We start from the raw sequence: 13,147 nt of genomic DNA on the forward strand, positions 1-13,147 counted from the left end.
TTTACAATATTCAATTGACACGTGCTGGAAATCAAGACGGCTTTATGCAATATTTTGCTCATAACATTTTAAAACTAAAAAAAGCCCTGCTGCTTTGGTGGAACATAATGTTAATGAGAGGAGGTAATTATGAAAATTACTCTCCTTGCTCAGGATATCCGATCTTTGTGCGTGTGATCCATATTTGCACATCTCACTGCTGCAGGTCCTCAGAGCACGTCGGAGATGAAGGCGGGGTGCTGACAGCTGTGAGAGAATCGTGAGGTGCTTTTCTCCTTTGACATCTCCTCAGATGAATTTTAAGTGATTTTCTGTCAGAAATAGGTTTCATAACTTCATTTTCAGAGGTGGGTTTTGTTTTAGAGCAGTTAGGAAAACGTTTATGCTCTGCTTGGAAAACTGCATCAGGGACAAGGAGATACATCATAGGAGCATAAAAATTATATTTACCAGATAACTTTTTAATTAAGCATTTTCAAATAAATTCTTCAATATAGCTGTTTTTCAGGTCTCAGTAAATATTTTAATTTTTTAGTAGTCCCACAGGAGCAGAGTGGGGTTGTCTATTAAAGACTGGCAATGTAGCTGTCTGCAGCTCTTTCCCACAAAACTAATTCATTGGGCTGAAGTTGATTTAACTTCTGTTTACTCAATACTGGGAACTCTCAAATTATTCAAGACATGGACTAATTTTTTGTAAGAAGTGGGTTATGGGCATCTATTTACCTCTTCTTAATTGTGTGAATTGCTTCTCAGTCCTGGTCACAAAGTGTGTCTGTGGGTTCAGCTGTAATTGCTGATATGACAAAAAACATAATTTACCCCAGGATTTATGTACTTAGTGCTGTAGTAGAAGCAAATACCCAGACCTGTGGGGAAATGCCAGCATCCTGTGGCCTGGGGAGTGCTGAGTGCTGCAAACCACCAGGCAGAAAGGAATCTTTCTGGGCTAATTTGTGCTGGGTTTGCTGCAATCATCAGGAGAGCTCCTGGCCAGCACTAACTACTCACTCATTTGCTGCTTCGTGGAAGTGAAAGGTATTTCAGATAGACAAAATGCCAAAGTAATTATGATTAAGCAAGCTGCATAGTAAACAGTGTGAAAGAGCCTCTTGGCATTGGAGAAGGGAAAGAATCAAGGCAGTGTGGATTGCTCAAATTCACAGAGGAAAGATTTGGAGGCAGGACTGGGCAGACCATTAAGGCTCAATCTACTCAAACAAATGACACCATGTGGAAAGAGAATTTCCCACTCAGCTGCCTGGGGACCATCTTTCCATGCAGGAACGTTTGTGTTTGGAAGTGCTGGGAGCATTCTGGTTCCTGTGGGCTTCACTCTGTGACCTCCCTGTCCCCATTCCAGCCCTGGAAAGGTTGGGAAGAGCATTTTACCCATGGTGTGTGCTACTCCCTCAGGAGCTGTGGGGTTTGCAGCCCTTTGGTTTTCCTCTGAGTTTTTCTGTGCCAGTAGCAGCCATGCCCCATCTCTTTAAACTGAATGATCTCACAGAAAAAAACCCCATCCTGCTGTCATCCCCAGTATCCCAGCATGGTTGCAAAGCAAATCATTAGGATGTGTCATTTCTGTCAAAAAAAGTTGCTATAAAAGTTATTGTAAAGAAGCACTTCTGTGGCAGAAGAAACATGTGCAGCAAAAAACCCCTCAGAAATAATTGGGAGGTGCAGGGAAAGTGACCAAGCCTTTAACTCATTTATCCATTTAGTGATGGAGAAAGTGAGAGGCCATAATGAGCCAGGAAATCTTGTCTGTAGGAAAATCATTGAACACTCTTTTGCTTCTGGGGATTAACTGGGACACGAGAGTACAACTGTAATCAAAGACTTTGTCTGCAGTTACTTTTTGGATAATCTCTAGATACCCTGGCAAGTCAGTTGCACCAATCTTCCTGAAATATTTTTTTGGACAAGTAATGAAGTCTGTGTCTCGTTTACCATGTTCATCAGGGCAGTGACCCAATAAAGGAACAAAGCAGGTGCTGACTTGCAGTGTTGCAAAGTGAAGTTCTTTGGTTCTTTGGTTTGTGTTTCTCTGTGTGTGTAGGGCTTTGCATATGAAAAGCAAAACACTCATTTTTAACTGATTCTCCAGTTTTTAGTTGAGCATGTCCTGACATGGTTGTCTTTACAAACAAGGTTCTGGCTTATCAGAAGCTCCAGGGATTTTTGTTTGGCTTTTTCTTTCTCATTTACTGGCTTGTGTTCCAGATGTTTCAATGCGTAAAGGTTTTCTTGCCCCATAAGGGTACGAAAATTATGTGTATTTATTAATTTACCGGAAAATCATTCAATATGGCTATTAACAGACATAAATCCTAAGTGTTTAGATCCATCAGAGTGTGAAGTTTGTATGTTTAAACCACAAAATTCAGGAAAAGAAAAAAAAAATGCTCGCAGTTAACTTCTTATCAGGAGGATTAAAAAGAAGAGGAAATTTAAAATTATATTAAATTGTACATCTCACCCTGAGTTTACAGCTTGTTATGCAAACTCTGTGCTACCTTTGAGTAACCCAAATTTCTCTTGAGATCTATTTATGCTTAAATTCAACTTGCTGTTAATGAGCTGGGCCTGTTCTCTGTATTTTGGGGAATGTGAAGTCTGCTGTAGAGCTTTATATGCTCATTTCTTCAAGAAGGTGATTCAGAGGGGAGGGGACAGTTAAAAATCACTTGTGGCTCCATTTTCTTATCTCTTTTTGCAAGCTGAGGGCTGAACCTTGAAATTACAGCAGGAGCAAAGCTGTAATAATTAAAAATAAGTTTTGATTATGTTTGCTTCTTTCCAATTTCTCATGATCAACCCCTGTGGCCATTCAGTATTTAACATCTCCCTGCACATCCTCAGTGGAACAGGGCTGTGCTTCTTTTCTCTCCTCATTGCAGAAGCGAGATCACAGAATCACAGGTAGTGATACATGTGCAACTTCACTGTTTATTTTCAGTTTATAAACCATAGAAAAAGGTCTTGATTAAGTTGGCCAAGATGGGTTATTTACATTTCTTGTTTGGTTTTTTGACTTTCAGTAATGAAACAACCAAAACAAAAGAACAAAAGGATGATTTCTACCTGCCCTGAGCAGCCTCTGAGTGCCAGGAAAGCGCAAGAGGAATATCAAGCTCAGAAAGGCAGATCCATCCCATCTTAGAAACACAGAATGGTTTGGGTGGGAAGGGACCCTCAAGGTCATCTCAAAAACCCAAACCAAACAACCCAAATAATGCCAGATGCAGTCAGGAGGGTGGACTGGGTCTATTCCTACAGCTCCATGCACAGTTAATGAGCAAAATTTTTGGTTCATAACACTTGCACCCTTTTAGTTGAAAAGCCTTGGTCATATCCATGGGCTGAATTGTGTTCCCTCTGATGAGGTTATCTGAGCAGCAGCTTTCCAGCCTGTATGAATGATGATACAGTTCTCGCAGCTAATGAATATTCTGGTTTTCCAGATACTTAGAGGATTAGGTCATAAGTGCTGGCAGTAGGATAAATTTTTGACTTGGAGGCTTGTGCACTTGGAGAGGCACTTAGACTGCATGATCTGCTGATGTTTTCAAAAGAGCAAACTAAAATTGTTTTCTTACTACAATGTATTAGAAGGCATTTTTTATAATTCTGTTGAATGTCCACTTTCTTTATTTCCATTTTTTTTCTCTTCTTGGTTCATGTAGACTCATTAACCCAGTACATTTGAAATAAGAGAAAATAAAAATTCCTTTTTATCTTAAACTGTAATTGACTTACTATCTTTATGGTATTTGGCTTTTTCAGTGTGAAGGGAATTCAGTGGAAAATACAAAGAAACTACACAAGCATAAAACTCCTCCGGTGTTTTGAAGAGAAAGGCATGTTTTCTGTTTGGTTTGAAAAGATGTTGCTGGCATTATCTGTTATTCTTTCTGGGAAATACATCTCAATTTCCAGGAAGCTTTATAACTGAGCAGAAAATCACAAAATTCTGGAATGGTTTGGATTGGAAGGGACCTCAAAGCTCATCCAGTTCCATCCCCTGCCATGGGCAGGGACACCTTCCACTGTCCCAGGTGGCTCCAACCTTGTCCAACCTGGCCCTGGGCATTCCAGGGATCCAGGGGCAGCCACAGCTGCTCTGGGCACCTGTGCCAGGGCCCCAGCACCCTCAGAGCCAAGAATTCCTCCCTAATATCCCATCCAACCCTGCCCTCTGGCAGTGGGCAGCTATCCCCCCGTCCTGTCCTTCCAGGCCCTTCTCCAAAGTCCCTCTCCAACTCTCTTAGAGCCCCTTTTGGCGCTGGAAGGCCAGGAAATCTTGGATGTTATAATGGAACCTAGATACAAGTATTCATCAGGAATGAACTGGAGGATGGGCTTGGCATTTATCTCCTCTGTTAGGGGAGAAATGTGTTACTGGAGTGTGCCTGAATGTGGATCCCTGTCTGCTTGATCATGGCACCTAAACAGTTACTGTACACTGGATTTTCTTTGGCTGTTTTCCTCTGGCTTGGTCCTTCTGAAAGCTGTGAGTAGCTCAGCTCTCCTCATGTACTGGCTGTTACAAAAAGGTCCATGAAGCCTTTTGCAGAATGCCTTGCTTCCTTTGGAGAGCTGCTATCCACATGATAAACTTGATGTGCAGTTTTGCAACTCAGTCATGCTGGCTCAAAGCTGCCCAATTTCTTGACCATTGCTGGGGAAGTGGGAGCTGATCAGGGGCTCAGATTCAGCCCAGCTCCTTCAGTGCCCTCCCTAATGACACAGAGCCAGAGCTTGGCTACTGGCCACTATTATAGAAGAAGTGTAACTTCATCCCTTTCACAGAATAGGTTTTTTCTCTCATGTGGAAGGGATTGTGTTACTTAATTGAAGGGAAAAAACCTCAGCCTCTACTTATTCCCCATGTCAAAAAAAAAAAAAAAGCTTCCTAATTAGACTTAAATTATGCATTGCATAGAGGAGAGCCATGGTTTGCCTCCTATCAAAACCTTTTGGACTTGCTCCCATTTCTTAGTGTGACTTGGTATTAATGAATGGTTCCTTCACCTGGAGCCTCCTAAGGGTCTGTGCATCCAGCCCCATTGTATTAATCCTTCCAAAATGTTGTTTCAGCTGTGCTCAACAAATGATACCAGCTTGTGCTATCAGAAATAATTAACAAAGCCTTTGGGCTTCAGGCAGCCTTTCCTCTACTGTGTGTTTCCAATGTGTGATGTTTGGGTTTGAAATTGAGGAAGGGGATTCATTTCCACTTTTGTTTCAAGCTTGATTTTGGCAATGGTGACAGTGGCCTGTAGTGTTCCATGGTTAGTCCTGTGTGTTCACAGAGGAAGGAGAACTCAGGGCTCGAAAAAGAAATATTTAAATGGCTAATTCTTATGCACTTCTAAAGAAAAAGCAGCTGACAGTACTTCCTCCTTCTCCCCACCAAGCAGTGGTTGTGGAATATTGGAAAAGCCAATTGTTGCTCCATGTGCTTTCTGTTTCCAAAGAAAAAGGATGTTAGGTGTGAAATGCTGGTTTTAACTTGCAGCATATGCTCTGTGACAGCCTGGCCTGCTGCCTTTTTCAGAGTCCACAATTTCCTTCACTTTCTGATCTTTGGGTGTAAAATCCAGATTTTTCATCTTCAATGCACTTGAAACCACTTTAAGAGCAGTCAACTCTTGTTACTGAGCTACTCATGTTATCCTACTCTCAAATAAATTGGGCTCTGTGTCTTCCTAAAAGCTCCCAAAATCGGGTCTGCTTTACCTCCTGCTTGCCTCCCATCTGCATCCCCCCTCAATCTGCATCCTCCTGAGCTTCCAGGAGTTTGTGCTGCCAGGATTGAGTTTCTCTGTTTAGAAAAATACTTCTGGTGCTCATATTTTGAAAAGCTTCTCATTGTAATGATAAGGGAAAATATCAGTAATTGTTTTTGCCTTGAAGGTTGTTGGGGAAATACCAGCAATTTAGAGAGGAGCCACAAATTTGGGCAGTTTGGGGACTGCTGAGCAAAGAAGCGTGGAAACTTGGAAATATCTGTGCTTCTGGCCAAGGGGGATGAAACCAAGGAACATCTCTTGCCACATGGCTTATCTGGATGGATTCTTCTCCAAACTGTTGCAACACAGGGACAGATTTTGTTATGTAATTGTTTCTGTTTCTGGACTTGGCCTAGCCCAGCAAAAGCAGAAGTATCTGAAAGAGAATATACTTGGGGGAGGAAGGGAAGGAAATGGTAACTACACTTTTTCCAAGCTAAGCTTAGGAACCTGAGCCACTCTTCTTGTACTTAAAAAAAAAATAATATATATATATAAATATATACACCCCAAAACTTTCATCATTTACACTGGAATTCAATGTATGAGCTGTCTTTTTAAAATTATGAGCCAGAAAAAAAAAACATTTGCAGTAATTTTAACAGGAAGTAAATTGAATTGTGAGTTAAAATTTTTGTTGCCTTTTTTTTACTTTTCATAGAGTTATGTAATAATTTAAAAACATTTTATGAAGATACACTGTTTGAGAACTATTACTGCAGAAATTCTACTTAACTGGGCTGTTGGGCTGTTTTAAAAGTGCCCTTTTTATCCTTGTCTTTTTGAAGATTTCTGCACTTATTAAATATCACCATATGCATCTGTTTTGCTTTCATGAGCATAGTCCCACAATTCTGATTTCTAAATTAAACCCTTCATAGGAGATAGCTGTACCTTAATGACTAAACCTAAATGACAAATGGCTAAACCTAAATAAAAGCACAAGTGATGCTACTGAAGAGACAGGGTTTTTGGAGAATTCTTTTTTATTTTTTGCAGGGACCTACATGCAATATGTCAGTTTAGCTCTGTTTTGTGGAGAGCGCTTCTTAAGGCTTCTGTGGATTTTTCAGAGCAGCACCTGAGGATAATGGAGTTTTTTTCTCTCCCTGGTGGTTTTGAGTGTTCAGCATCATGATGTAAAGTGATTTCAGGTTGGATATAAGAATATTTTTTAGGGTTTATTTGGGTAGCAGTAGTGCCTAGAGAAGTCCAGCTGATTAAGTCTGCTGCTATGTGTCTTTTTGACAAGGTTCATAACAGCAAATATAATAAGCCTCCTGTAAACTGACTTCATTTTTAGATTGACTTTTACCTACAGAGCATCAAATAAAGGCCAGGGCTTGAAACAGAGCCTGCAAAAAGTCTCTGTAGACTAATTCTAGTTGTGCAGTGTAGACAGTGATTAGCACCATATTCCTTGGGTTCAGTGAATTGTCCTACAGCACAGATACCGATTTTCTCTCTTGGACCATCAGCTGAAAGGATCTAAGTGCAGGGAGTGTGGGTTGTCACACACAGGAGCAATAAAAACACCCAGTCTGCACAGGTGGAGGATGCTAATCCCTCTTCCAGCATTTTTATTTGCATTACACAATCGTGTATGATTGCCACGCTAGCAGCACACTCAGCTTTGCAGGCTGTACACAAAGACCACAGAGACCCTTGCTCCTGTGTTTAGAAGTACTGTGGGGACAATAAGCTGGACAGTAATTTGGTGCTGTCTTTCTTGTCTGTTGCCAGAATAGAGGACAGGAAACACTTGTGTAAAAAAAACGGTTGGATATAATCTATACTTTTGCATCTTAAAGAAGGAAAAAGTTACTGCTTCATCTTTCCAGGGAAGAATGCCCAGGTTATGGGGTGTGGTGCTGTTGGTGATTCCCAGAGCAGTCGTGTGGCCCTGGAAGGAGCCTCAGCAGGAATCAGGCATTTCATGGCACCCAGAGCAGCTCTGTGGGACAGCCTGGAACAGCTGGGATGCCTTGCAGCTTTACATCCATCTGCAAAACATTTCACAGTCTAATACAAGGAAATCAGAGGCACAAGCCTGCAGGGGAGTTTTCTCATTGTATTTCTCTTGGATCCGTGGTGCTTATCAGTGATGGAACAGCCTGGCTCTGTTTGGGCCCGTTGGTTTTCAGTCTCTTCAGTGCTCTGTTGTCAGCCAGTGTCAGCATTTCCTCCAGATCATCCACTGCTTTTCCTCCAGATCATCCACTGCTTTGATGTGCCTTCCTGCTTTGTGTAAAAGTTACAACCATGTCTTTGTCTCTGGCCTGTGTTAGGGCTGGCTTGTCCTCACTGTTTATAACAAGGCAGAATTACAGCAACAAAGGAACCCTGGCAAGCACCACCTTCCCCCAGCCCCTGAGAGCTGGGCACTGCTGGAAGGAGAAACACTGCAGAATTTACCCTTTGTCCCTTTGGTCTTTCTGAACAAGGTTTTTAATCTAATGTGACTTTTGTGCCAGCAAATCTTGATAAAATTCTACTTGGAATATTTAATATTTTAATTTGCTTTGAAGGTTTCTTTAAAACTGCGTGTTACAAGCACATCAGTGGGAAAATTGAGCATTTGTTCATCTGGCAGGTGTTGACATTGATGATGTGAAGATGTTTCCAGTTTCCCCCTCTCTCTCTGTAGTTGATAATAACACTGTTGATTTTCTTTCCATATTAAATAATCAAAAACTCTCAATTTTAAAGCTCAGTGGAAAGTACAGTGGATTTTGCAGAATCTGTCCCTGATAGCATAGAACATGAGTTTAATTTGCATTAGAGAAGGTCAGGAATCCTTGACAAAGTGAATGTTGTGCAGGACAGCATCTGATGGTGTGCTCTGAACCACCAGGTGTGGCCACCACCAGGTACTTCATCTCCAGCAATGTTACTGGAATGTTTTTCCCTTCATTTTTTGGGTAGTTTTTTTTTTTTTTTTCAGATTGTACTTTGACTTTGAAACTGTTTGAGATATTGAACCTGTCATTTAGACTTGGAGTATTGTTAGAGCTCACATCTCAGTTTTTCCACCATTTGGTTTGGATAAAATTTTGCCCTTTAGGGAAAACAGTTTGGCTTTAACACTTCATAGCTGCAGCGTAGATAATATGAGTAGATTTTACAGTCTCCCTCAATTCAAAGCTAGTGTTTCTCAGCAGTTTCACTTCTTGACAGATACAGCCTTTAAAACAAGATTCAGCACTTGTGCTGTCACTTGTGTAGCAGTCACAGAGACTGGAGGTGGACTCTTGTCTAAACTGCAACAAGCAAAGCCTCTGTGCTGCTTTCAGTGTCTTTCCTCCTCAAACGTGTTCTCACATGAGTGTACTCAGCAGGGATTTTGAGAAACTTTGTTGATTTAAAATTAATCTCTTTCACTGAGTTTCACTGCCAAAAGCAGTTTTAGTGGGGTATGGTTTTGTTTACAGCAGTGCAGCTGATCCTTGTCAACTATCTCACAGTACATCTTAGCATAGGAAAGGATCAGAAGATGTATTTGAGGAGCAAATCCAAACCCTCCTTTCTCACTTAACCTCTCTCTGTCACAATATAGTCTACCACACATAGTGAAGAGTTTGCATGCAGGCATTCAAGATCTCTGTGAAAAAAGCATATAATGTATAGGAGTGGAGACACTTGGCAAGAGCAGGCAGCTGCTGGGTTTGTTTGGGCTCTTTTTAAGCTCTTGTTAAATGTAAAAGCAAATAGTTATCTTCTGGTTTCCACTGTGACCTTGGACTTTGAGCATCGTCAAAAACTCTGGGGTGTTGGTGTTTTATTCTAACTGCTGAATTGCTTGTGTGCAGCATTTCTGAGTGAGAAGTGAGCATTGGACATGCACTGAAGCTGAGTACAATGAAACTGCAACAAATAATCATATCCAAAACTATGAAACAGAGGTGAAAATATGGCATCCAAATGTATTTGGCCTCTGGAAATGAGAAGGCTGTGGGATTACTCAAAATGTGTATGCATTGTACATGATTTATTGTATCTGATAACTTGGAGATAAAAAACAAAGTTGTAAATCCTTGTATTCTGTCTCAGGAGTAACTCTGGCTTGAGTCACGTGGGCTGAGTGAAATCAGTGCAATTGTTAGTTTAGCTTTGTCAGTGCTTTCCAATTTTTTATTCATATAGTCAAAGGCTTACTGGAAATTGTGACTTCTTGCTGGGCTGTCCCTTGCAGCAGAGTTCTCCTGTGATTCTGTTAAAGAAACCTTCCAGTGGGAGCTCCATGTTAACCTACCCAGTTTGTTTCTACCTATGGCCTCATGGAGCCTTAGAGCTGTTTCCCAGAGGGGAACAAGGCTGAAATCTGGTTTCTTTTACATCCATGTTGAGTAGGAATGATATGTGATCTGCTGCTGGCAAGTCCTGTGGCTGACCACTGGGGTGTATTCTGAACATAGCACAGGGTCTCCTGAGCAGCTAAAATGTGTTCCTCATTAAAACTCCTGATGAGCACTGTGCTTAAGCTGCGTTTGTGAAAGTGAGCTGTCAGATGGTATTTGTTAATTTTTACAAAAGCTGTCTATTTTTCTTTCTTTGTGAGATCACCTCCATCTATGGTGCCCCAAGCTGCAATAAGCAGTGGAGTAGTGTGGGAGGGTTATTGCTTTATTGTGAGTCTGTGTGAATGAGAATTATACTCGTGGCTTTCTGTTCTTCAGGGGGATAAGCAGTGCTGCCAAGTAATCCTAAACTTGCTTTCTAACTCTTGTTTTACTCCACAGAAAGAAAGTGGGGAAACAGTCAGTTAAAAAAAACTAACTCAATAAAAGTTAGTAATAAAATTTTTCCATTTATTGAAAATGGTCCCCACATGGGGAGAGTGTGAGATGTGCAAATGATGCTGTCAGGAGGTATATGCTGTCTTGCTGCAGAGACTTGATTTTAGTTTTTTCTCTAAATGACTGTAAGGGCCTTTTTAGAGATAGAAGAGAAATGTTAGTTGTTTCTCAGGTCAATTCTTTACATTAAAAAATGACAGCACGTGCAAGATTGCTTCAAATGTTCTTCCTAGTGCTGCTTGACTGGACTGCTTGACAATCTTCAGTCAAAAGGCCAGCCCGGCCCAGTTTCAAATCTTAATTTCTTTTCTACCATCTCTTCCTGTTACCTTATCTCTTTCCTCCTAGTCCCTCCTTCCTTGCATCCCTCATTCTCCAAATGCACTAGCATTGCTTTTCTCTCTTAGCCTTTGAATCAATCCTTTTTGTGTCACAGAACAATGTGACATACAGGACAAACTCCATTGCTAAAGGTGCTGTGACTTATAAATGAAATCTGCTCTAAATTCAAAAGCCCTTAAATTGGAGGAAGACTGTAGTGAAATACCTGTTTGCTGACTGAGAAATCACAGATGTTTTGAATTCTTGTGGGGTAATTCCTGACACTTTAAAACTGGTGACACAGTAGCTCTGAAGCTCTTTCTACCCGTGCCTCTTCTCTTTGCTGGCATCATGTGCAGGTTTGGAGGCCCCCAGGTTGGATCACTAGCTCTGGATGCCTCCTAGGATTTGTGAATGGCCACTGAAAGCAATACAGGAATAGAAGCCATGTGATTGTAGCTTCAATAGAAGCTTTGATATCTGCTGGGAAGTGTGTCACTTTATTACATTCTCAGACCAGGTGTTTTACTCTGATTTTTCTTTCTTTCTTTCCACGTAGGCTGTGTGTCATCCTGAGCAATGGCCCCCTTCCTACGGATATCTTTCAACTCCTTTGAGCTGGGACCTGGGCAGAATGAAGGAGAACAACTCCAGCCTTTCTGTGCTATCAAGATGAAGGAAGCTCTCACTACAGGTGAGGTTACAAATGGAGATGCTTTTCTGAATATCAGTAAATTTTTGAGAACTACTGTAAACCTCCTTAATCTGTGAATGGCAGTGAGTCCTTCTCTTCCTGTCATGCCAAGCACTTCAATGTGAGCTTTTCTTTTGGAATGGGAGAAAGAATAATGGCTGTTTTCTCTACCTCCACCTTAAAGCAAGGTTTCTTTATTAGTACTCAGGACAGGAAGCTGGACTGCATCAGGTTTGAGGGAACTGTCCTCAAGTAGAGAGCAGCAGAGGCTCTTTATGGGCTTGGAGGATGAGAGGTGCAGTTTGTTATTGTTGTAGTAACCGAGGTGCTTTGGCTGAGTTGTTTGCTTGAAATGACTCCCACTGAAGGTCCTCTTAGCACAGAAACACAGAATGGGCTGTGCTGGAAGGGAGCCTCAATGATCACAGAGTCCAGCTCCTGGCCCTGCATGGCCAGCAGTCCCACCCTGTGCCTGAGAGCGCTGTCCAAAGGCTCCTGGAGCTCTGGCAGCCCTGGGGAGCTCTGGGGCCCTTCCCTGGGGAGCCTCTTCAGGGCCCCACCACCTTCTGGGAGGAACCTTTTTGTAATAGCCAGCCTCAGCCTGCCCCAACACAACTTCAGGCCATTCCCTCAGGCCCTGTCACTGTCACCCAGAGCAGAGATCAGTGCTTGCCCCTCACAAGAAGCTTGTAACTCAGTCTTCTCCAACTGAACAGACCAAGTGACTCACCAGGCCCTCAGCCTTCAGAGACCTCATCTTTACAGAAACTGTAAAGGTTTATAATATCTTCAGACATTTGGCTAGAATACACCACTGCAGCCAAACAGGATGAGGGGGAATTGATGTATTGCTGGACTGCAGCTCTAATTCTGCACTATGGCTCTAGAGATTCACAAAACATCAAAGAATGCAGTAAAGGGTGAAGTTTCATCTTCCTCGCAACATGATTGGTCTTTTCCCTTATTGCTATGGGTAAAAGCTGCATTTAAGCTTGAAATTCGAGGCATGGTGCCTTTTCCACAAAGTTTTGTCATCCAGCAAATATTCTAAGCTCCAAAGAAGTAGTTTCCTAATCTGCTGGGAGAACCTCTGAAGAAATGGTGTTGAAGGTGTTGCAGGTGCCAGAATATGTGGAGAAATTAAAGTAATTTAAATAAATCCACTGTTTTTTTTCCCAGCCTTTTGCTTTTGAAAAGTAGAATTGTCCCAATATTTCCCAGTCTTTGCTTCTGTGTGTCTTTGACATACTAAAAAAAAGGGGAGGAGAGGGAACTGCTTGGAGAGATGAGTGATTGGAGTAATCAGGAAAACAATCTGATGCTCCTGTTGTCAGTTTGACAAGATCTGGAACAGCTTTTTTGTTGGATTTGAATGCTGAAACACAATCAGGGAAAAATTTATTATATAGGAAGAAGAAACTCATAGAGCTTAATGATTGGGCATGGAGCCAGTTTGCAAACATGGGATGTGTTCTGAAGTCAGGAGTGTGAGCAGAGGAGCCAAGCTGAGCACAGCAGAGGCAGGAACAGTGTCCTTG

At 41.7% G+C, this 13,147-nt stretch overlaps 1 protein-coding gene across 3 annotated transcripts in view; it reads left to right on the forward strand.

Moving 5' to 3' along the window:
• Positions 1-13,147, forward strand: part of PRKCD (protein kinase C delta) — a 63,583-nt gene that overhangs the window by 22,812 nt on the left and 27,624 nt on the right. For all 3 annotated transcript variants that reach the window (XM_074550030.1, XM_074550029.1, XM_074550031.1), the window contains exon 2: positions 11,475-11,609. In XM_074550030.1, coding sequence (XP_074406131.1) covers positions 11,495-11,609 — 115 coding nt within the window. In that variant the 5' untranslated portion in view covers positions 11,475-11,494. The remainder of the gene's footprint in view (positions 1-11,474; positions 11,610-13,147) is intronic.

This window comes from Zonotrichia albicollis, chromosome 12, assembly GCF_047830755.1.
Source record: "Zonotrichia albicollis isolate bZonAlb1 chromosome 12, bZonAlb1.hap1, whole genome shotgun sequence".
NCBI lineage: Eukaryota > Metazoa > Chordata > Aves > Passeriformes > Passerellidae > Zonotrichia > Zonotrichia albicollis.